At 39.3% G+C, this 24,973-nt stretch overlaps 1 protein-coding gene across 7 annotated transcripts in view; it reads right to left on the reverse strand.

Moving 5' to 3' along the window:
* Positions 1 to 24,973, reverse strand: part of RBMS3 (RNA binding motif single stranded interacting protein 3) — a 707,061-nt gene that overhangs the window by 12,297 nt on the left and 669,791 nt on the right. For 4 of the 7 annotated variants that reach the window (XM_057698459.1, XM_057698462.1, XM_057698461.1 and 1 more), the window contains 2 exons: positions 24,545 to 24,625; positions 21,724 to 21,851 (listed from right to left, as the gene is read on the reverse strand). In XM_057698459.1, the coding sequence (XP_057554442.1) occupies positions 21,724 to 21,851; positions 24,545 to 24,625 (209 nt within the window). Of the gene's footprint in view, positions 1 to 21,719; positions 21,852 to 24,544; positions 24,626 to 24,973 lie in introns of those variants that run through there. The other 3 variants (XM_057698463.1, XM_057698460.1, XM_057698458.1) reach the window with 1 other exon arrangement.

Genomic DNA, 24,973 nt, shown 5'->3' on the forward strand with positions numbered 1-24,973 from the left:
AAATTTTAAGATTTTTTTGTTCTGATTCTGTGAAAAATGCCATTGGTAATTTGATAGGTATTGCATGGAATCCGTAGATTGCTTTGGGTAGTATAGTCATTTTGACAATATTGATCCTTCCAATCTAAGAACACAGTATATCTTTCCATCTGTTTGTGTTTGATTTCTTTCATCAGCATCTTATAGTTTTCTGAGAAGGCTTTTGCCTTGATAGGTAGGTTTATTTCTAGGTATTTTATTTTTTTCATGTGATGGTAAATGGAATTTAATTTCCTCTTTCTGAGCTTTTGTTGTTAGTGTATAGGAATGCAACCAATTTCTGTGTATTAATTTTGTATCTTGCAACTTTACCACATTCATTGATGAGCTCTAGTAGTTTTCTAGTAACACTTTCGGATTTTCTGTGTATAGTATCATGTCATTTGCAAACAGTGACAGTTTTACTTCTTCTTTTCCAGTTTGGATTCCTTTTATTTCTTTTTCTTCTCTGATAGCCGTGGCAAAAACTTCCAAAACTATGTTGAATAAAAGTGGTAAGAGAGGATGTTCTTGTCTTTTTCCTAATCTTACAGGCAATGCTTTCAGTTTTTCACCATTAAGAATGATGTTAGTTGTGGGTTTGTCATATACGGCCTTTATTTCGTTGAGGTAGGGTCCCTCAAGGCCCTCTTTCTGAAGATTTTTTTTATTATAAATGGGTGTTGAACTTTGTCAAAAGATTTTTCTGCATCTATTGAAATGATCATATTGTTTTTATTCTTCAATTTGTTAATGTGGTGTATCACATTGATTTGCATATATTGAAACATCCTTGCATCCCTGTGATAAATCCCACTTGATCATGGTGTATGATCCTTTTAATGTGTTGTTGGATTTGGTTTGCTAGTAATGTGTTGAGGATTTTTGGGTCTATGTTCATCAGTGATATTGGCCAGTAATGTTCTTTTTTTGTGGGATCTTTGTCTGGTTTTGGTGTCAGGGTGATTGTGGCCTTGTAAATGAGTTTGGGGGTGTTCCTTCCTCTGCAATTTTTTGGAAGAGTTTTAGAAGGATAGGTGTTAGCTCTTTTCTAAATGTTTGAAAGAATTTGCCTGTGAAGCTGTCTGGTCCTTGACTTTTGTTTGTTGGGAGCTTTTTAATCACAGTTTCAATTTCAGTGCTTGTGATTGGTCTGTTCATATTTTCTATTTCTGCCTTGGAAGGTTGCAACTTTCTAAAAATTTGTCCATTTCTTCTAGGTTGTCCATTTCATTGGCATATAGTTGCATGTAGTAGTCTCTCATGATCTTCACTGGTGGGAGGTGCTGGATCTTGTCCCTCTGGTGGGCAGAGCCTTGTCAGGGGGTATGTTTATCTGGCTGCTGTGTGCTCAGGAAGACTTAAATAGACTGTCTGCTGATGGGTGGGCTGCATTCCTGCCCTGTTGTTGTTCGGCCTGAGGCGTCCCAGCACTGGAGCCTACAGGCTTTTGGGAGGGGACTGGATCTTGGTGAGAAAATGGCAGCCTCCTGGAGGGCTCACGCCAATGAACACTCCCCAGAACTTCCATCACCAGTGTCTTTGTCCTCACAGGAAACCTTCTAATACCAGCAGGTGGTCTGCCCCATGCTCTTATGAGGCCACTCCTTTTATCCCTGGGTCCTAGTGAACACAAGACATTGTGTGTGCAGCTTGATAAAGTAGAATTTCTGTTTCCCCCAGGGCTGTGGAAATCCTGTGAACCCCACTGGCCTTCAAAGCCAGATTCTCTGGGGGCTCCTCCTCCCATTGCCAGACTCCCAGGCTGACAAGGCTGACTCTGAACTTTCACTCTTATGGGAGAATTTCTGCAGTATAACTGTTCTCCAGTTTGTAGCTTGGCCACCCAGGTGTATGGGATTTGATTTTATCATGATTGTGCCCCTCCTACCATCTCATTGTAGCTTCTTCTTTGTTTTTGGATGTAGGGTATCTTTTCTGGTATGTTCCAGTGTTCTTTTTTTGTCAATGGTTGTTCAGTAGTTAGTTGTGATTTTAGTGTTTTTGTAAGAAGTGAGTTCACGTCTTTCTAATTTGCCATATTGTCTCCACCTCCTCTGTTTTTTGTTTTTTAAATTTACCTAAAACCTGTGTGAATCACATCAAACAATATGTTAGTCTCTGGTACTCTGTTCCAAGCAGATTGGATGTTTTTTCCAGTCTGCTCAGTGAGTTAATATTTGAGAAGGGAAAAGAGATTAGCTATGCGGGAGCACAGTGAGGGACACTGGTGGGAGATGAGAGATACCATGTGGCCAGAAGCATCAATTAAGGCTTGGTGAGGAGGTGAAATTGGCTTTAGTTGTTTCAAAGCATAATGAGGAAATCAGTGATTCTAGACCCCCCTTGGTAACAGTTTAATGATGTGTGGATAAATGAACATGACACCTTTATTCATCCAATCAACAATTATTGACTGAGTGCCCATTATGTAAAAGGCAGTATTCCAGATGCCAAGGAAAGATCAATGAAAGAGGCAGATGCCTCCCCCATTCTCTTGGACTTTACTTCTTATAAGGAATAGATGTATAATCAATGGATCAATCAGCAAACAATCAAAAAGAAAAAGAATCTCAAAATAGAATATTTAAATATATTCTGTGATAAGAAAGTGGTTGGATAAATACCTAAGGTTTGGTATCAGGGAAGGTCTCTCACGTAGGCCTGGATGTGAAAGATAATTATAAGCTAATCTTGGAGAGACTTAAAGGAAAATCATTCTAGGTAGAGGCAACAGGAATTTCAAAAAATCTGGAGGTGGGAACCTGAGGCTGGAGTCATCTAATGTAAATCAAATCCCATCATTCCTTCTCTTCAAGCCTCCAAACGTTTTGTAGCTCCCCTAGAATAAAACTGAGACTACATCGTCTACACAAAGCTAAGTATCCAAGGACAAAAGGCATGATAAATGCTGGCCTGTTCTCCTACAACTTTCCCCTCTAGTTCACCACACTTGAGTCTCAGGTTCCCACATTAGATTGTAAATGCTTGAGGGCAGAGGTACGGTGTCCTAGAATAGCATCTGGTGTGATGCTGGGTATTGCATGTGAAACTGGGTCTAAGTGTGGAGGTGGATGAGGAGACTCTTGCTGGAATCCATGAGTGGTAGAGATGCTCTCTCTGGGTCAGGCAGAGAACCCCCCCCCCCCAATCCCTGTCACATCATACAGTGACTGTGAAAGGTGGGGACAACCATGAGAAAGAAGAGAGCATCTCACTGTGGGCTGACAAGTGGGGGCAGCTAGTTTATTTAATCTGGCAGGGAGAAGAGAAGGTTCTGGACAGATGCAAGAAAGAGGGATTTGTACCCTGACCATTTTCTAGAGGTGGGACTGTGTTCTCCTTATAGAGAATCTACTTTATGACGGTCTTGTTTTGAGAATGAGCCACAAGCAACATCCCTAAAGTTATAGGCTACATGTTTCCCTACATTCTTATTATATCATTCCTGCGTAGATTGGAGAGTAACTCTAAAATACTTTAGCCAATTTATGTTATCTTGAATACTCCAAATTTCACAAATGGGAGCTCATTTCCAGTTTCATTATGCTAATTAACATGGCACTGCTTTCATCAGGCAACTCATTTCTAACAATTGTTATGCTAATTGAGATATGGGTAGTTTAAAATACTTGTACAAACCTCTGGCCTTTCTCATTAAATGAGAGCTGACCTCCTGTGGGGTGTGAAATTCTGATTAGGGTCACTGAGTGCCCCTGAAAAGTAGCTTAACCCATCACACATACATTTAATATCACAATGTATATTAATGTCTATACTAAAGGTATTTTAAATTAAATTACAGGGGAAGTCAAGATGTTGGAGGAGTAAGAGGATGTGGAGTTCAACTCTCCCCACAAATGCATCAAGAATACATCTACAAGTGGAACAATTCTCACCTGCTGAACACTAGCAAAGGACACCTAAAAGGACCACAAAGATCCTTGCATAAAAGAGTAGGATGAAAGAAAGAAGAAGGGAAAAGGAAGAGGAAAAGTGGGATGGGATCTGTGCCCCTGGGGGAGAACTGAAGGAGAGGAGAGTTTCCCATATCCAGGGAAGTGCCCTCACTGGAGGGGAAATCAGCTGGGACAGAAGGGGAGCTTCAGGGGCTCAGAAGAGAGTGCAGCAATTGGATGGTAGCAGGCAGGACAGAGTGAGACATACATAGATGGTCCATGTCACAGCCCGGCACACTCAAGCCTGAGAGGTGTATCCACTGGTGCACACAGGAGCTGGGTGCTGGAACGTCGGGTTTGGAGAGCAGACCTGGGGAGAGGGCTGCTGTTGGCTGTGAGGAGACAGCCTGAGGGGATGGGAGTGAGGAGCTCTGAGATGGGGAATGGTCATGGAGGAAGCTCAGATCACCACAAAAGTGAAGCACCATTGTTGAGTGATGTGCAAAGGGTGGGGCCACCTACGTAGCCTCTCTCCCCATGCACTGGCCCCTGCCTTCCCAGGCACTATGAAGGGCTCCTGCTGGGGCAGGCTCTCCTGCCCCCAGCTGCCCCCTCCTAACAGGGTAGGCTTGTGTGCTCCAGGGAGGCTTCAGAAGCAGATGCCTATGGGTGGCCCACAAACAGAGGTGGGGCTGAAACTGCAGCTGAGCCTCAGGGACCATGAGACTGAGAAGGAAGAAGAACTGAAATCCCTTCTCACAGCTGCGTGAACTATGGATTTTCACCCCACCCCACCCCCTGCAACCAGCTTTGTAAATTCAGACCTGCAGAACATCTGATTGGACAATGAGTGCTCCTGCAGCCAAGATGGGTTGAGCTTTAGCAGCTGTGGACTTTGTGGGCATGTACATGCAGGGCTTGGGCCAGGACAGAGTCTGAGCTGCTTTCACAGTGCCCACAGCTTTTCCAGATCCATGGTTACTGTAATCTTGGGACCTGACTTCAGGAGATCTGTGCTGGGAGCCTGATGAAAACAATGCCTGAGAGACACCAGGGACAACTGTTGGCATACCCATGGTTAAAATGGGGCTGAGAGCAGTGCCAACAACAGTTTAATCTGAGAGCTCACACAATGGGTGAAAGGTGACACCACTGAGCACACTCACAGGTGAACAGCTCCAGAGGAGGAATACTCAGTGGCTTCTATCCCAGTGGGAGTGCTCCAATCCTGCCTACCTCACACAACAGGTCAGAAACAGCTAACAAAGAGATCTGGAGCCTCTACTCCAACAACTAAGGAGCAGACCCCACCCTGGGCAGGGCAGTGACAGCCACAGAGCAAAGGGGGAGGCCCCACTCAATATCCAGGGCAGGCTCTGGTCACCACAACAACAGCCACACCTCCTATATCAAGGGGATAATGACCAGCATACACTGAGAAAAGTGGCAGACATCTATAATAAAAACAGCACTAGAACCAAAAACTATTAAACCCACATAGACTATACAAGGATGGTCCCACATAAAAAAGGCTCTTCAAGGACTTGCCTGGTGGCACGGTGGTTAAGAATCCACCTACCAATGCAGGGAACACAGGTTAAATCCCCGGTCCAGGAAGATCCCATGTGCCACACAGCAACTAAGTCTGTGTGCCACAACTACTGAGCCTGCACTCTAGAGCCTGCAAGCCACAAAAACCGAGCCCATACGCCACAACTACTGAACCCACATGCCTGGAGCCTGTGCTCTGCAACAAGAGAAGCCACCACAATGAGAAGCCCAAGCACCACAATGAAGAGTAGGCCCCAAGCTGGGACGAAGTGAGAGAGTAGCATTGACATATATACATTACCAAATGTAAAATAGCTAGTGGGAAGTTGCTGCATAATATAGGGAGATAAACTCGATGATGGGTGATGACTTAGAGGGCCAGGATAGGGAGGGTGGGAGGGAGTCATGGGCAGGAGGGGATATGGGGATATATGTATAAATACAGCTGACTCACTTTGGTGTACCTCAAAAACTGGCACAAGAGTGTCAAGCAATTATATTCCAATAAAGAGCTTTAAAAAAAAAAAAAGAGTAGGCCCCACTTACTACAACTAGAGAAAGCCCATATGTAGCAACAAAGACCCAACACAACCAAAGGAAAAAAAAAATAACCCTCCAAAACAGTCTGAGGGTCTGATATAAGGAAGTAGAATGCCCAGAGCATTTAGCTTTGACACCCAGCAGGGCCTGAGTGCAGGAGTTCCACAGGGCTGGGGGATACAGAGACTCCATTCCTGGAAGGCCCACAAGGTCCCACGTGCACTGGGACCTAGCACAAAGCAGTACCTCCATAGGAACCTGGGATAGATCTACCTAGGGGTCTTGGAGGGTCTTCTGGGGAGGTCAGGGTTGGCTGTAGCTAACTGTGGGGCAAGGATGCCAGTAGATGAGGTCCCAGATAATACTGATTAGCATGAACTCTCTGAGAAGTCCCCACTTTGGCACAAAGACCTGGCTCCACTTAAAAGCCTACAGGCTCTGGTGCTGGAAAGACTCAGACCAAAGACCCAATAAGACAGGAACACAACCCCACCCACCAGAAGACAGGCTGACTAAAGTTATACTGAGTTCACAACCACCTCTAAACACAGCCCTTGACATGGCTCTGCCCCCCAGAGGGACAAGAGCCAGCTCCACCCACCCAAGGGCAGGCACCAGTACCCTCCTACCAGGACACCTACACAAGCCCCTGGGCCAACTTCACCCACCAAGGGGCAGACACCAGAAGCAAGAGGATTTGTGATCCTGTAGCCTGTGGAAAGGAGACCACAAACAATTAGACAAAATGAGACAACAGAAAAATAAGTTGCAAACAAAGGAACAAGAGAAGAACCCACAAGAACAACTAAATGAAAGGAGATAGGCAATCTCCCTGAAAAAGTATTCAGAGTAATGACAGTAAATGATTCAAAATCTCAGGAAAAGAATGCAGGTACAGACAGAGAAAATACAAAAACAACTGAACAAAGAGATAGAAGATTTAAAGAACAAAGAATAAACAGAGATGAACAACAAAATAACTGAAGTGAAAAATACACTAGAAGGAATCAATAACAGAATAACTGAGGCAGAAGAACCGATAAATGAACTGGAAGATAGAGTGGTGGAAATCATTGCCACATAAGAGAATAAAGAAAAAAGAATGGAAAGCAGTGATGAAATTTTCAGAGACTTCTGGGACAACATTAAATGCACTAACATTCACAATATAGGGGTCCCAGAAGAAGAAGAAAAAGGGACCCCTATTCTCAGGTGGAAATATTTGAAGAAAATATTTGAAGAAATTATAGCTGAAAACTTTCCTAACATGAGAAAGGAAACTGTCACCCAAGTCCAGGAAGCGCAGAGTCCCATACAGCATAAACCCAAGGAGGAACATGCTGAGACACACAGTAATCAAACTAACAAAAATTAAATATAAAGAAAGATTATTAAAAGCAACAAAGGAAAACAACAAATATACAAAGGAATCCCCATAAGGCTATCAGCTGATTTTCAGCAGAAACTCTGCAGGCCAGAAGGGAGTGACATTATATATTTAACATTATGAAAGGGAAAAGCCTACAACCAAGAGTACTCTACCCAGCAAGGCTTTCATTCAGATTCAACGGAGAAATCCAAAGCATTACACAGAAGCAAAAGCTAAGAGAATTCAGTGCCACCAAACCAGTCTTAAAACAAATGCTAAAGGGACTTCTCTACTTGAGAAAAAAAGAGACCACAACTATAAACAAGAAAATCACAAGTGGGAAAGCTCACCACTAAAGGCAAACAGAAAGTAATAGTAGGAAATCAGCAACAAGCAAACACGATATCAAAACCAGCAACCGTGAGAAGAGTAAAAATGTAAGAAATGGGAATTGCATTTGAAATTAAAAGATCAGCAGCTTATAATGATCTTGCTTATATACAGACTCCTATATCAGAACCTCATGGGAACTGCAAACCAAAAAACTACAATAGACACACACACACAAAAGAGAAAGCACCCTAAACACAACAGTAAAGATAGTCATCAAACCAGAAAAGAACAAAAGAGGAATGGAAGAAAGAAGACCAACAAAAACAGATCCAAAACAATTAAGAAAATAGCAATAGGAATATAAATACTGATAATTACCTTGAATGTAAATGGATTAAATGCTCCAAACAGAAGACCTAGACTGGCTACATGAATACATAAACAAGACCAGTGTATATGCTGTCTACAAGAGACCCATTTTAGACTAGGGACACATACAGAAAGTGCAAGTGTGGGGATGGAAAAAGATATTCCATGCAAATGGAAATCAAAGGAAAGCTGGAGTAGAAATACTCATATCAGAAAAAACAGACTTTAATACAAAGACTGTTACAAGACACAAAGAGAGATACTACATAAAGATCAAGGGATCAATCTAAGAAGAAAATATAACAATTGCAAATGTATATGCACCTAACATAGGAGCACTTCCTGTATAAGGCAAATGCTAACAGCCATAAAAGGGGAAATTGACAGTAACACAATAATAGTGGGGGACTTTAACACCCCACTTACACCAATGGACAGATCATCCAGACAAAAATTCAATAAGGAAACAGAAGACTTATATGACACATTAAATCAGATAGACTTAATTGATATTTATAAAGCATTCCATTCAAAAGAAGCAGATTACACTTTCTTCTCAACTTCACATGGAACATTCTCCATAATTGATCACATCCTGGACCACAAATCAAGTCTTGGTAAATTTAAGAAAACTGAAATCATATCAAGCAGCTTTTCCAACCACAACACTATGAGATTATAAATAAATTACAGTCAAACTCTAAAAAACACAAAGGTGGAAGCTAAAAAATATGCTACTAAAGAACCAATGGATCACTGAAGAAATCAAAAAGGAAATCAAAAAAAATACATAGAGACCAAGACAAATGACAATGAAAACATGATGATCCAAAACCTGTGGGATGCAGCAAAAGCAATTCTAAGAGGGATGTTATAGCAATACAATCTTACCTCAAAAAACAAGAAAAATCTCAAAAAACCTAACCTTACATCTAAAGCAACTAGAGAAAGAACAAACAAAACCCAAAGTTAGTAGAAGGAAAGAAATCATAAAGATCAGAGCAGAAATAAATGAAATAGAGATGAAGAAAACAATAGCAAAGATCAATGAAACTAAAAGCTGTTTCTTTGAAAAGATAAACAAAATTGAATACTTTTTGCCAGATTCATCAAGAAAAAAGAGAAGAGGGCTCAAATCAATAAAATTAGAAATGAAAAGGAAGAATTACAGTGGACACCACAGAAATACAAAGGATCATAAGAGACAACTATGAGCAACTATATGCCAATAAAATGGACAACCTAGAAGAAATGGACAAATTCTTAGAAAGGTACACTCTCCCAAGATAGAACCAGGAAGAAATTGAAAATATGAACAGATCAACCACAAATATTGAAATTGAAACCGTGATGAAAAATCTCCCAGCAAACAAAACTCCAGGACCAGATGGCTTCACAGATGAATTCTATTAAATATATATAATGTATATATAAATATATATATGGGACTTAATGTCTATCCTTCTGAAACTATTCCAAAAATTACAGAGGAAGGAACACTCTCAAGTTCACTCTACAAGGGCACTATCACCCTGATACCAAAACCAGACAAAGATATCACAAAAAAAGAAAGTTACAGGCCAATATCACTGATGAACATAGGTGCAAAAATCATCAACAGAATACTAGCAAAGCAAATCTAACAGCACATTAAAAGGTCATACACCATGATCAAATAAGATTTATCCCAGGGATGCAAGGATTCTTCAGTATACGCAAATCAATCAATGTGATACACTGCATTAACAAACTGAAGAGTAAAAAACCATATGATCATCTCAACAGATGCAATAAAAGCTTTTGACAAAACTCAACATCCATTTATGATAAAAATTCTCCAGAAAGTGGGCCTAGAGAGAACATACCTCACCATAATAAAGCCCATATAAGATAAACCTACACTAACATCATTCTCAGAGGAAATGCTTTCAGTTTTTCACTGTTAAGATCAAGAACAAGAGAAGAATGTCCACTCTTGCCACTTTTTTTCAACATATGTTTTTCAAGTTCTAGGCACAGCAATCATAGAAGAAAAAGAAATAAAAGGAATCCAAATTACAGAAGAGAAGTAAAACTATCACTGTTTGCAGATAACAGGATACTATACATAGAAAATTCCAAAGATGTTACCAGAAAACTACTAGAGCTCATAAGGAATCTTGGTAAAGTTGCAGGCTACAAAATTAGTAAACAGAAATCTGTTGCACCCCTATATGCTAACAATAAAAGATCAGAAAGAGAAATTAAGGCAACAATCCCATTTACCATCACACCAAAAAGAGTGAAATACCTATGAATAAACTTACCTAAGGAGGCAAAAGACCTGCAGTCAAAAAACTTTAAGACACTGATGAAAGAAATTGAAGATGACACAAACAGATGGAAAGATATACCATGTTCTTGGATTGGAAAAATCAATTTTGTCAAAATGACCATACCACCCAAGGCAATCTACAGATTCAATGCAATCCCTATCAAAATTTTACAGAACTAGAACAAAAAAAATCTTAAAATTTGTATGAGACACAAAAGACTTCAAATAGCAAAGCAATCTTGAGAAAGAAAAATGTAGCTGGAGGAATCAGGCTCCCTGGCTTCAGTCTCTACTATCAATACAAAGCTATAAGTCATCAAAACAGTATGGTGACACAAAAACAGAAATATAGATCAACAGAACAGGACAGAAAGCCCAGAAATAAACCCATGCACCTATGGTCAATGAATCTACGACAAGGGAGGCAAGACTATATAATGGAGAAAAGACAGCCTCTTCAATAATTTATGGTGGGAAAACTAGACAGCTACATGTAATAGAATAAAATGAGAACATTCTCTAACACCATATGCAAAAATAAATTCAAAATGGATTAAAGACCTAAATGTAAGACTGTATACTATAAAACTATTGGAGGAAAACTTAGGAAGAACACCCTCTGACATAAATTACAGAAATATCTTTTTTTATCTGTCTCTTAGAGTAATGGAAATAAAGACTAATATAAACAAATGGAACCCAATTAAACTCAAAAGCTTTTGCACAGCAAAGGAAATCATAAACAAAATGAAAAGACAACCCACAGAATGGGAGAAAGTATCTGCAAGTGATGCAACTGACAAGGGATTAATCTCTAAAATATACAAACAGATAATGCAACACAATACAAAAAAAAAAAAAAAAAAAAAAAAACCAACAGAAAATGTGCAGAAGACCTAAATACACATTTCTCTAAGGAAGACATACAGATGTCCAAGAGGCACATGAAAATATGCTCAACATCAGTAATTATTAGAGAAATGCAAATCAAAACTACAATGAGATATCACCTCACATCAGTCAGAATGGCCATCACCAAAAGTCTACTAATAATAAATGCTGGAGAGGGTGTGGAAAAAAAGGGAACCCCCCTACACTGTTGGTGGGAATGTAAATTGCTACAGCCACTGTGCAAAACAATACCTAGGTTCCTTAAAAAACTAACAACAGAGCTACCATATGATCCAGCAATCCCAGTCCTGGGCATATATCTGGAGAAAATGATGATTCGAAAGGATATATGCACCTCAATGTTCACTGCAGCACTACTTCCAATAGCCAACACATGGAGGCAAACTAAATGTCCATAAACAGATGAATGGTTACAGAAAATGAAGTACATATATACTATGGAATATTAGCCATTAAAAAGAATGAAATAATACCGGTTGCAGCAACATGGATGAACCTGGAGATTATTATACTAAGTGAAGCAAGACAGAGAAAGACAAATACCATATGATATCACTTATACATGGAATCTAAGAAAAATGATAAAAAAATGATATTTACAAAACAGAAACAGACTCACAGACTTCAAAAACAAATCAATGGTTACCAAAGGAGGACAGGGGTAAATTGGAAGTTTGCAATTGACATAAACATACTACCATATTTAAAATAGGTAACGAAGAAGGACCTACTGTATAGCACAGGGAACTCTTCTCAATATTCTGTAATAACCTAAATGGAAAAGAATTTGAAAAAGAATAGATACATGTATATATATAAGTGAATCACTATGCTGTACATCTGAAACTAACACAATATTGTTAACCAACCACACCCCAATATAAAATAAAAATTAAAGGAGAAGAAAGATGGCGATGAAGTAGAAGGACGTGGAATGCATCCCTCTCCACAGATGCATCAGGAATACACCAAAAGACAAATAATTCCCACAGAGAACTAGCTAAGCACCAGCAGATGAACTTGGACACCAGAAAGGACTGCAAAGATCCCAACATAACTGGGTAGGACAGAGGGGAAAAAAAAAGGAGAAAGAGGAGGAGAAGAAAGAGACGGGTCCCAAACTCTGGGGTGTGGGGATCTAAAACAGAGGGGAGATTGCCAAATTCGGGGAAACGGCCCTTATCTGATGTGGAAATCCCTTCTCCAATTGGGAATTTCCCTGGGTCAGAAGGGAGACATTTGGGACTGTTCAAAGAGGGTGAAGCGGCTGAGCAGTAGCAGACAGGAAAGAGTGAGAAACACATGGGGGGTCTGTACCGCAGCTTAGCGTGTCCAGACTGAGACATCAGTTCACAGCTGAACAGGGGGTCTGGGAGCTAGAACGTGGGAACTGGAGAACTGGTTCAAGGTGAGAAACACGTTGGCAGTGGGGAGACAGACTGAAAGGAGAGGAGGGAAGAAATCCGCAGTGGAGAATGCCTACTGCAGAAAGCTGGGTGGCCATGGCAGCAGCTCGATACTGCTGACTCACAAGCAGGGGGAGGAGCCGTGGGTGTAGCCTCTCTCTCTGTGCCTGTGGAGGACAAAGGAAGAACCCCTCTGGGCCTGGCTAATGCACTCAGGGATAACAAATGCCCCCGAGTGGGGCTGGCCTAGAGTGCCTGCAGCTGAGAGCCAAAAGTCCACAGAGTGGCTGAGCTCTGGAGACCATCTGTTTACACCTGAGCCACCAGTGTTCCTCTGCAACAGGCACTGCCACAGCCAACTGAGCCACCATGACCCAGGCAGGGTGCCCCGGCAGAGTTGTAGCGGGGGGGAGGAGCCACGGTTGTAGTCACTCTCTCAGCCTGAGCCACCAGTGTCCTTCTGCAACAGGCACCACCCAAGCTGCCCGAGCCTCTGTGACCCAGGCAGAGCACCACTGCTGACTCACCCCCAGGGGAAGGAGCCACTACTGTACCCTCTCTCTCCTCACACACCAGTGCTTACAGATGAACATTAAAGGAAGCTCTGCTGGTCACAGAGTAACACAAAAAGGCCAAGGCAGGTAGAAGGACACTTACAGCTGAGACCCCAAGGAAACAGAAATATTATTATTAATTCTATTGATCTGGTCCATTCTGGGGTCAGTTCTAGTTTTTTTTTTTATTTTATTAATTATGATCTTAGTCCTAAGGAATCTACAAATTTTATAACATTTTTTATACTATTTTTTATTCTATTTTTACTTTTAGCCTTTTTATATATTTCTATTTCTAGCTAAGTTTTTTGGTAGTACTCACTGTATCTCTCCTACCTTCTTTTCAACTCCATCTTTTTTACATTTCTATTTTTTCTTTTTCTTTTCATATTTCCAGTCACACTATGCTTTTCTGTTGCCTTGTCTTCTAGCCTTTTTTAGTTTATTTTATCTTAATATACTTATAATCACTATTATCACTCAGCTCTGTTTCCTTGCTTTATTCTCCAGATGACACATGGCTTTGGTTTTTATTATTAGGTTTGGTCTTTATCTTAGTTCTGATTATAAATGTCTGATTTTGTTTTTGGAATCTTCAGTCTGTCTAACTGAATTCTCACTCTTTATTATATTTGATCCTATCTTTCAAAATTTCCCTGGATATGTGTCTGTGTGAGTGTGTTTTTTTTTTTTTTTAATTAATTACTATCTTAGTGCTAAGGGATCTACATGTATTATAACACATTTTTTCTTCTATTTTTTCTTCTATTTTTATTTTTAGACTTTTTACATATTTCTATTTCTATCTAAGTTTTTTGTAGTGCTAACTTTATCTCTTCTATCTTCTTTCTTTCTCTGTCTTTTATAAATTTCTATTTTTTCTCTCTTTTTCTTTTCATATTTCCAATCACACTATGCTCTTCTGTTTCCCTGTCTTCTATCCTTTTTTAGTTTATTTTATCTTAATATACTTATAAGCAATATTATCACTCTGCTCTGTTTCCTTGCTTTATTCTCCAGATGACACACTGCTTTGGTTTTTATTATTATGTTTTGTCTTTATCTTAGTTGTAAGTATAATTGTTTGATTTCGTTCTGAGACTCTTCAGTCTGTCTGGTGGTACTCTTGCTCTTTATTATATTTGATCCTAGCCTTCGAAATCTCTCTGGGTTTGTGTTTGTGTGTGTATGGAGGTTTTTTTTGTTTTTTGGTTTTTTTTTGGTTTTGAATTTCTGTTGGTTTTCTCTTTGATTGTCTGATGTCATACTGGGGTTCTTCTGTCAGGTAGTTCTAGTGCCTTATTTTCTATTGGATTCAGTATTTGTGTGTCTTATACAGGTATGTGTTTCCTTGACTTAGTATTTGTTTGACTCAACACTCTGCCATTAGTCTGGGGCTTGGACAATCTTCTTTAAACCCCTTTATTGCCAGGACAAGCATCCTCTGAAGTCTGGACTACTCCATCAGAAGTCAAGTAGGAGGATCTGGGGAGGGAGGACTGAATCCAGGATGCTAGACTACTAGGGAGTCCTCAGACACAGGGAAGATTAACTGCAGAGAACTCTCACAGAGCCTCATATCAGAGTCTAAGACTCAGCTTCGTCCGACTGTCTGCAACTGCCAGTGCTGGACACCTCACACCAAACTACAAACAAGACAGGAACACAAACCTACCCACCAGCACACAGACTACCTAAAGCCATATTAAACTCACAGATACCCTAAAACACACCACCTGACACAGCCCTGCTCATCAGAGAGAAAAGACACAGAGCCACACACTGGAAAGAAGACACCAGACCCCCCTACCAGGAAGCCTACTCAAGACACTGGACAAACCCCATCACAGGGGTCAGAGGGCAGAAACAAGAGGAATTACTACTAGGTAGCATAGGGAAAGGAGACAGCAAATCGTATAAAATACACAAAATTAGAAAAAAAAAGAAAAACTGTGCAGGCAAAGGAGCAGGAATAAAACTCACAAGACCAAATAAATAAAGAGGAAATAGAAAAATTGCCTGAAAAAGAATTCAGAGTAATGACAGTAAAGATGATCCAAAATCTCAATAAGACAAGACAGAAAACAAAAGAAACAGTTAATAAGGACTCAAAAGAACTAAAGAGCAAACAAACAGTAATGGACAACAAAATAATCAAAATTAAAAATACTCTAGATGGTATAAACAGCAGAATAACTGAGGCAGAAGAACGAGTAAGTGAGTTGGAAGATAGAATGGGAGAAATAACTGCCACAGAACACGAAAAAGAAAAAGGAATAAAAAGAATGCAAGACAGTCTCAGAGACCTTTGTGACAACATTAAGCACACCAACATTTGAATCATAGGCATCCCAGAAGAAGAAAAAAAGAAAGGGCCTGAGAAAATATTTGAAGAGTTTATAGGAGAAAACATCCCCAACATGGGAAAGGAAATAATTAATCAAGTCCAAGAAGTGCAGACAGTCCCATACAGAAAAAACTGAAGGAGAAATACACCAAAGCACATATTAATAAAACTAATGAAAATTAAACACAAATAAAAGATATTAAAAGCAGCAAGAGAAAAGGAAGAAGTAACATATAAAGGAAAACCCATAAGGATAACAGCTGATCTTTCTGAAGAAACTCTGCAGGCCAGAAGGGAATGGCAGGATATACTGAAAGTCCTGAAAGAGAAAAACCTACAGCCAGGAATACTCTACCCAGCAAGAATCTCATTCAGATTCAATGGAGAAATCAAAATCTTTACAGACAAGCAAAAGTAAAGAGAATTTAGCACCACAAAACCATCCTTACAACAACTGATAAAGGAATTTTTCTAAGTAGGAAACACAAGAGAAGGAAAAGACCTACAAAAAAAACCCAAAACAATTAAGAAAATGGGAACAGGAACACACATGTCAATAATCACCTTAAATGTAAATGGATTAAATGCTCCAACCAAAAGACACAGACTGGCTGAATGGAAACAAAAACAAGACCCTTCTATATGCTGCCTACAAGAAACCCACTTCAGACCAAGGGACACATACAGACTGAAAGTAAAGGGATGGGAAAAGATATTCCATGCAAATGGAAGTCAAAAGAAAGCTGGAGTAGCAATACTCATATCAGAAACATTACACTTTAAATTAAAGACTATTACAAGAGACAAGGAAGGACAGTATGTAATGACCAAGGGATCCATCCAAGAAGAACATATCACAATTGTAAATATCTATACACCTCAATACATAAGGGAAATGCTAACAGCCATAAAAGGGGAAATTGACAGTAACACAATAATAGTAGTAGGAGACTTTAGCACCTCAATACATAAGGGAAATGCTAACAGCCATAAAAGGGGAAATTGACAGTAACACAATAATAGTAGTAGGAGACTTTAGCACCCTACTTACATCAATGGGCAGATCATACAAGCAGAAAATAAATAAGGACACTCAAGCTTTAAATGACACATTAGACCATCTCGACTTAATTGAAATTTATAGGACATTCCATCCAAAAACTACAGAATACACTTTCTTCTCAAGTGCACACGGAACATTCTCCAGGATAGATCACATCTTGGGTCACAAATCAAGCCTCAGTAAATTCAAGAAAATGGAAATCATATCAAGCATCTTTTCTGACCACAAAGGCATGAGACTAGATATCAATTACAAGGAAAAAATTGTAAAAAATACAAACACATGGAGGCTAAACAATACACTATTAAACAACTAAGAAATCACTAAAGAAATTAAAGAGGAAATCAAAAAATATCTAGAAACAAATGACAATGAAAACACAATAACCCAAAACCTATGGGATGCAGCAAAAGCAGTTCTAAGAAGGAAGCTCACAGCAATACAGTCCTACCTCAAGAAACAAGAAAAGTCTCAAATAAACAACCTAAACTTACACCTAAAGCAATTAGAGAAAGAAGAAGAACAACAACAAAAAAATGCCAAAGTGAGCAGAAGGAAAGAAATCCTAAAGATCAGATCAGAAATAAATGAAAAAGAAAGGAAGCAAACAAGAGCAAAGATCAATGAAACGAAAAGCTGGTTCTTTGAGAAGATATACAAAATTGATAAACCATTAGCCAAACTTATCAGGAAAAAAAGGGAGAAGACACAAATCAACAGAATTAGAAATGAATAAAGAGAAGTAACAATTGACACCACAGAAATACAAAAGATCATGAGAGAACACTACAAGCAACTATACGCCAATAAATTGGATAACCTGGAAGAAATGGATAAATTCTTAGAAAAATACAATCTTCCAAGTCTGAACCAGGAAGAAATAGAAAATATGAACAGACCAATCACAAGTATAGAAATTGAGACTGTGATTAAAAATCTCCCAACAAACAAAAGTCTAGGGACAGATAGTGTCACAGGTGAATTCTATCAAACATTTAGAGAAGAGCTAACATCTATCCTTCTCAAACTCTTCCAAAATATACCAGAAGGAGGAACACTCCCAAACTCATTCTACGAGGTCACCATCACCCTGATACCAAAACCAGGCAAAGATGTCACAAAAAAGGAATACTAGAGGCCTATATCACTGATGAACATAGACACAACAATCATCAACAACACACTAGCTAATAGAATCCAACAGCACATTACAAAAATTATACACCATGATCAAGTGGGGTTTATCCCTGGGATGTGAGGATTCTTCAATATATGCAAATCAATCAATGTGATAAATCATATCAACAAATTGAAGGATAAAAACCATATGATAATCTCAATCGATGCAGAAAAAGCTTTTGACAAAATTCAACATCCGTTTATGATACAAACTCTCCAGAAAATGGGCATAGAAGGAGATTACCTCAACATAATAAAAGCCATATATGAGAAACCAAAAGCCAACATCATTCTAAATGGAGAAAAACTGAAAGAATTCCCTCTAAGAACAGGAACAAGACAAGGGTGTTCCCTCTCACCATTATTATTCAACCTAGTTTTGGAAATTTTAGGCACAGTAATCAGAGAAGAAAAAGAAATAAAAGGAATCCAAATTGGAAAAGAAGAAGTAAAATTGTCACTCTTTGTAGATGACATAATATTTATACATAGAAAACCCTAAAGACTCTACCAGAAAACTGCTAGCACTAATCAATGAATTTAGTAAAGTAGCAGGATACAAAATTAATGCACAGAAATCTTTTGCATTCCTGTACACTAATAACAAAAAAGCAGAAAGGGAAATTAAGGAAACTCTCCCATTTACATTGAAACAAAAAGAATAAAATACCTAGGAATAAACCTGCCTAAAGAGGAAAAAGACCTGTATGCAGAAAAGTATAATACACTGATGAAAGAAATCAAAGACGATACAAACAGATGGAGAGACATACCAAGCTCTTGGATTGGAAGAATCAACATTGTGAAAATGACTATCCTACCCAACGCAATTTACAGATTCAATGCAATCCCTATCAAATTACCAATGGCATTTTTCACAGAACTGGAACAAGAAATCTTACGATTTGTATGGAAATGCAAAAGACCCTGAATATCGAAAGCAATCTTGAGAAGGAAAGATGGAGCTGGTGGAATCAGGCTTCCTGACTTCAAACTATACTACAAGGCCATAGTGATCAAGACAGTATGGTAGTGGCACTAAAACAGAAAGGAAGAGCAATGGAACAGAATAGAGAACTTAGAGATAAACCCAAGCACCTATGGGCAGCTTATCTTTGACAAAGGAGGCAAGAATATACAATGGAAAGAAGACAGTCTCTTCAATAAATTGTGCTGGGAAAATTGGACAGCTACATGTAAAAGAATGAAATTAGAACACTTCCTGACACTATACACAAAAATAAACTCAAAATGGATTAAAGACCCAAATGTAAGGCCAGACACTATAACTGCTAGAGGAAAACACAGGCAGAACACCTTATGACATACATTAAAGCAAGATCCTTTTTGACCCACCTCCTAGAATAAGGGAAATAAAATCAAGAATAAACAAATGGGACGTAATGAAACTTAAAAGCTTTTGCACAGCAAAAGGAACCATAAACAAGACAAGAAGACAACCCTCAGAATGGGAGAAAATACTTGCCAACGAAGCAACGGACAAAGGATTAATCTCCAAAATATACAAGCAGCTCATGCAGCTTAATACCCAAAAAGCAAATAACCCAATCCACAAATGGGCGGAAGACCTAAATAGACATTTCTCCAAAGGAGACATACAGATGGCCAACACACACATGAAAAGATGCTCAACATCACTAATCATCAGAGAAATGCAAGTCAAAGCCACAATGAAGTATCACCTCACACCGGTCATAATGACCATCATCAAAACATCTAGAAACAATAAACGTTGGAGAGGGTGTGGAGAAAAGGGAACTCTCCTGCACTATTGGTGGGAATGTAATTTGGTACAGCCACTATGGAAAACAGTTTGGAGGTTCCTTAAAAAACTACAAATAGAACTATCATATGATCCAGTAATCCCACTACTGAGGACATACCCAGAGAAATCCATAATCCAAAAAGAAACACGTATCATAATGTTCATTGCAGCACTATTTATAATAGCCAGGACATGAAAGCAACCTAAATGCCCATTTTCAACATAAGAATGGATAAAGAAGATGTGGCACATATATACATATTACTCTGCCATAAAAAGGAATGAAATGGAGCTTTATGTAATGAGGTGGAGAGATCTAGAGTCTGTCATACAGAGTGAAGTAAGACAGAATGAGAAAAACAAATACTGTATGCTAACTCATATATACGGAACCTAAAAAAAAAAAAATGGTATTGATGAACCCAGTGACAGGGCAAGAATAAGGATGCAGATGCAGAGAATGAACTGGAGGACAAAGGGTTTGGGTTCGGGGGGCAAAGGGGAAGCTGGGACAGAGTGAGAGAGTAGCACAGACATATATACACTACCAACTGTAAAATAGATAGCTAGTGGGAAGTTGTTGTATAGTAAAGGGAGATCAACTCGATGATGGGTGATGCCTTAGAGGTCCAGGACAGGGAGAGAGGGAGGGAGTCATGGGAGGGAGGGGATATGGGGATATACGTATAAATACAGCTGATTCACTTTGGTGTACCTCAAAAGCTGGTACAAGAATGTAAAGCAATTATATTCCAATAAAGAGCTTAAAAAATAAAATAAAATAAAAATGAAAATTAAAAAAATTAAAAACAAAAAATAGAAATGCCTTTTTCACTGCAGATATTTCCTGAAAGTTACTGTGTAATAGTAATAATGATAGCAGTAATAGTAGTAGTATTACTAATGACAATAATAATAGTAATAATAATACCTTGTATTTGTAAGGTTAAGTCATGTTCTAGCAAATTAACTTAAAGGACTGACTTTAGAAGTTAAAGCACATACAGAAGACTCCATTACCATTATTAATCTCTTAACAACAAACAAATCTCTAAATGTGTATTGAGATGAAAGACACAGATGATCAAGAAAGGGAGCACCACTCTGCAAACAGGAAGAATCTTTTGGGAATTTTCTATTTATGAGGGCTTTGTTACCTACAAAGCAGAATATTTAGCATGACAAGACATCTGTATATAGACTGAACTTTTGTTAATTCCTTTGGTTTCAAGCAAAACCTTTCACATTTTAATCTCCACAATTACATAACACAAAGCCAACTGTACTTTGCTCTCTAAGCGATTTAAGGATTTTCAGTAGTAATTCTGACTGCCTGATTTTCGCTTTGCCACTTAATTCTTGAGTAAGACTGTACTCCATGTTCTTTTATATTTTACAATACTTTTTTTCATAAACTGTTTTACTGAGGGAGTTCAAAGCACCCTTGATAGGGGAATATTACTGTCTTCATTTAAGAATGAAGACACTGCGACCAAAATGCAGGCACGTTATTCAATTTGAAGTGTGAATAATGGAGTTTTTGCAAAAATATGTGTGGTAGAATTTTTTGCTAAAAATGGCTAATGATGCCCTTCTCTGTATCCAAGCCTTCTGGTAGTGAATTCCTACACTAACTCTGGGCTTAAATTCACATGACTTGCTTTGGCCTGTGGGGCAATAGCAAATGAAACATAAACACAATTGAAAAAATGCTGGTCATTTGGGCATCCTCTTTTGCTGTTCTCTGAATTCTGAGACCTCCACCGGAATAAGCCTGCTACAGGGTCAGCAATACACCACTCACTGGTGTTTATCACTCAACCATCAGACAACTAATACCTAGAAGCAGAACTGTGACGATGTCCAGCAGCTATGCCCAGATGCTCAAGCAAGTCCAGTCAAGACCGGAAGAACCACTCACCTGAGGTCAGCCCAAATTCTAACCCACAGAATCATGAGCTAAATGTTTGTCACTGAGTTAGGGGTGATCTGTACTGCAGCAAACGCTAGCAGATGCCACATGAAAGAGTGATGTCCAGCTGGCTGATCTGGAGGGAAAGAGTTTAGTAGAGCTCGAACTTACTTAGACTGTTGGTAAGAATATGCAGATGCATGCTCATTGGATGTGTCCACTGCTATCTGCTGCTGCTGACCACTTGTGTCCTGGGATGAAGGTGCCACTGTCTGGGGAGAGGTATCAGCAACAACACCCTATGGAGGCAATAAGAACATAAAAGTCTTATTGGCTTTAGCAAAAGGGCTTCTTGCAGATGGACTGTAGGGCACACCCATCTTCTATTTGGCTTGAGTAGAGTTACACTCAGCTACATAAAGCCACAGTAAGTACCCAAAGGAAAACCACAGAGCACATCTGGATAAGGGCTGAAGAATTACCTCAATGTGTCACCAAGAAGCCTTGCTATCAGAAGAGTCTGTGGCAGTCAAATGATCAGGAAATCATTTTGCCTATAGTTAGAACTTTCAAACCATGGTTGTATACAGCCCCACTAAATAATGATTCCTTAATTAAAAAATTCATGCAGAATTCCTATAAAACCTTGTATATTTGAGCATTTTCCTGGGACTAAAGTACTCTACCCTGTCTCATGATCTGGCAAAGCAACGGACTTTGATCTTCATAAAGATCTACATCCAAGTTTGGAATTCTTTTAAAAGGACACTGTTAAGTAGGGTTTCCCTTAGGCAATTTGATTTGTTTTATTTATTTATTTTCATTTTCCTTTATGTGAACTGGAATTCCTTTAGAAGTTGCATAAAAAGAAAGAAAGAAACAAGCATCCTTAATTTTGATTTGCTCCTCCCCTTACCCTTTCAACGGCTTTTGTTTCTCACAGATGCCAACAAGAATGGACTTCTTTAGCTGGTCTTCATTCAGAATGTGTGTTTGTTCTGAGACAGGTCTGGTCATTAGTAGCCCTAAGGAGGGACTCTATCTGAATAGAAGCCATGGGCTTCTGCAGGGATGTAGGTTTTTTGGTCAACTCCCTGTCCCTAACAAAAACTCCCTGAAATTGTTCCTTAGAATCTGAAAATTCTCCCTTTATGAATTCAGTGTTTTTTTCCTAACATACTAGTTGGTATTACGCATTTTCCTGAACCTCCCACCTGCATTGCCTTGTGTGGATCCTGGTGAATTTTCAGTGAGTGTTTTTACATAGAAAATGAATCAACGCTTTTCTTTATAAGCACAAATTCAAGGCAATATATCAGGGCACGCTTACATAATTCTTAGTGAAATACTTCTTAAATCCCAGATTTAATTATAGTTAGACTGTTCCCAATAAGCAACATTGTCAAATATGTCTCCGTATTTTCTAGTCTTCAAAAAGCTCAAATTCTGTTGATAAACACACACATTTGGTCCAGAGATAAAGAAATGCAGATATGTGGCAGAGATTTCTGCTTAAAGTCACCACCAGCGTCTAGATTCATAATTTTCTCATGGCCTAGATGGGTTTTGATAGCTAAATATAGCAAAGAACATATATTTTAATCACATATTCTTGAAATTCTGAAAAGCCAATTAAAACCTCTTTAATATTGAAACATTCCCTGGGGCCCATAGGTCTGGAACATATAAAAGATTTAAAAACTGGACCTCCTTGGTTTCCTAAATGACATGATATTGTCCTCTTAAATGTCTGTGCTTCCCAAACCTTGGTACTAGCAAATATTTGTCACACACCTAAAACAGGCAAACAAACATTTCAAAAGATCCAATATGGTTGGTAAAGATCTCACCCAATCTCTGTGGCTCCAGAGGTTGGAGGAGTCATGGTGGTCTCCCACGTTGAGTGGTACCAACATGAGCTGGCTGGCCAACTCATGGAGGAGCAATGGCATGAACTCCAGAGGAGTCACAGCTGATGAAAGAAATGCACTGTGACCATTACGGCAAATGTGCATCAGGAGAAGGGGAAAGGGGGCAGGAAACAATAATGGTGAGAACCAGAGAGAAGTACGTGCCTCTAAGCGTCTTACCACCCTCCACGTAGCCCTGTGCCCACCTCCTTTCCTGTGCATCTTGCTGGCTCTGTCCAGTAAAATAACGTGTAGAGGAAATGGATTCAGCCCAATGGAAAGAAAGAAGTAAGGGACAAGTCTTCCAGTAAGGACAATATGACTGTATCATTCACAGTGTCCGTAGCAATAATATTGGTAGAAGTTTTTCTCTCTTGTTTGTAGGATGCCACAGTCCTGTCAAGGTTCACTGGAGAGAGCAGTGGTTCTTCACCTTTGGTACACTGGCATCTTTTAAAAATCCTGGTGTCCAGTCCATACTCTAGACCACATGAGATGCTCTGGCAGTAGGACCCAGGCATCACTACTTTATAAAGCTCTTGAAATAATTTCAATATGCAGAAAAGTTTGAGAACCAGTGCTTTAATCCAATCCCTCTCAATTTTTAATGTGCACCTCGATCCTTAAGGGATCTTGTTCTAATGCAAATTTTGATTCAGTAGGTTCAGGTGGGGTCTACATGGCTGTAGTTCCAGCAGGCTCTCAGGTGATGACGATAATGCTGGCCTAGGGACCACAATTGAGTAACAAGGCATCAGAGAACCAGCTCATTCAAACAGCTGCAAATGCTTCCTTCCGTTTTCTGAGTGTTTGTGGCTAACATCTGATGGGGTAGTTATTTGACCTTTGATCTTTTCTCTAAATATAAAAATGGCACTCCTCTCAGACCTGGATACCGAAGTTGCTTATGTCATATGTAAAGCAAAACATAGGTATGTTCAAGTAAAGTACATACTTTCATAAAGTGAGCTTGCAACTTCAAATTTTCAAGTAGCACAAAATGGGGGGTTATGGTGAACCCCAGTGCATGTGGCTGAGATATATCTGCCCTAACCTCATTCTGTAAGAAGAGACAGACTTACTTCAATGGAAACAGCTGTTGGAGGCACAGGCGTGTACTGGGGAATGTAGGTCCCTTGCATAGGAGCGGCGGCAGTCATATACTAGAGGAAATCAAAGGAAAATGCAGGTGAGCTTGGGCGTGCAACCAGTGAGAAAAGTGATATCACATAAGACTGTTTTTGATGTGTGGCCCCCCGCCAATGCATGATTAAACTCAAACTCTATTTTGATCAAAAATAATGCAGTTGCTATCAGCACAGAATAGTCATCGCTTACTGATTCAGTACCAGCAGCAGCCCACCTCCCTGATGTCAGGGCAAGTTCATTCACTCCATCCCCTCACTTTGTCCTTTTCAACATTCTACATCAGCTCCCAACATTTCACTTTCACATCTAAAACACAAATGCCAGGAAGACAGGAATGACGTGTTTTTTTCTCCATTTTATTG

This window comes from Hippopotamus amphibius, chromosome 11 (assembly GCF_030028045.1).
Source record: "Hippopotamus amphibius kiboko isolate mHipAmp2 chromosome 11, mHipAmp2.hap2, whole genome shotgun sequence".
In the NCBI taxonomy this organism is placed as follows: domain Eukaryota; kingdom Metazoa; phylum Chordata; class Mammalia; order Artiodactyla; family Hippopotamidae; genus Hippopotamus; species Hippopotamus amphibius.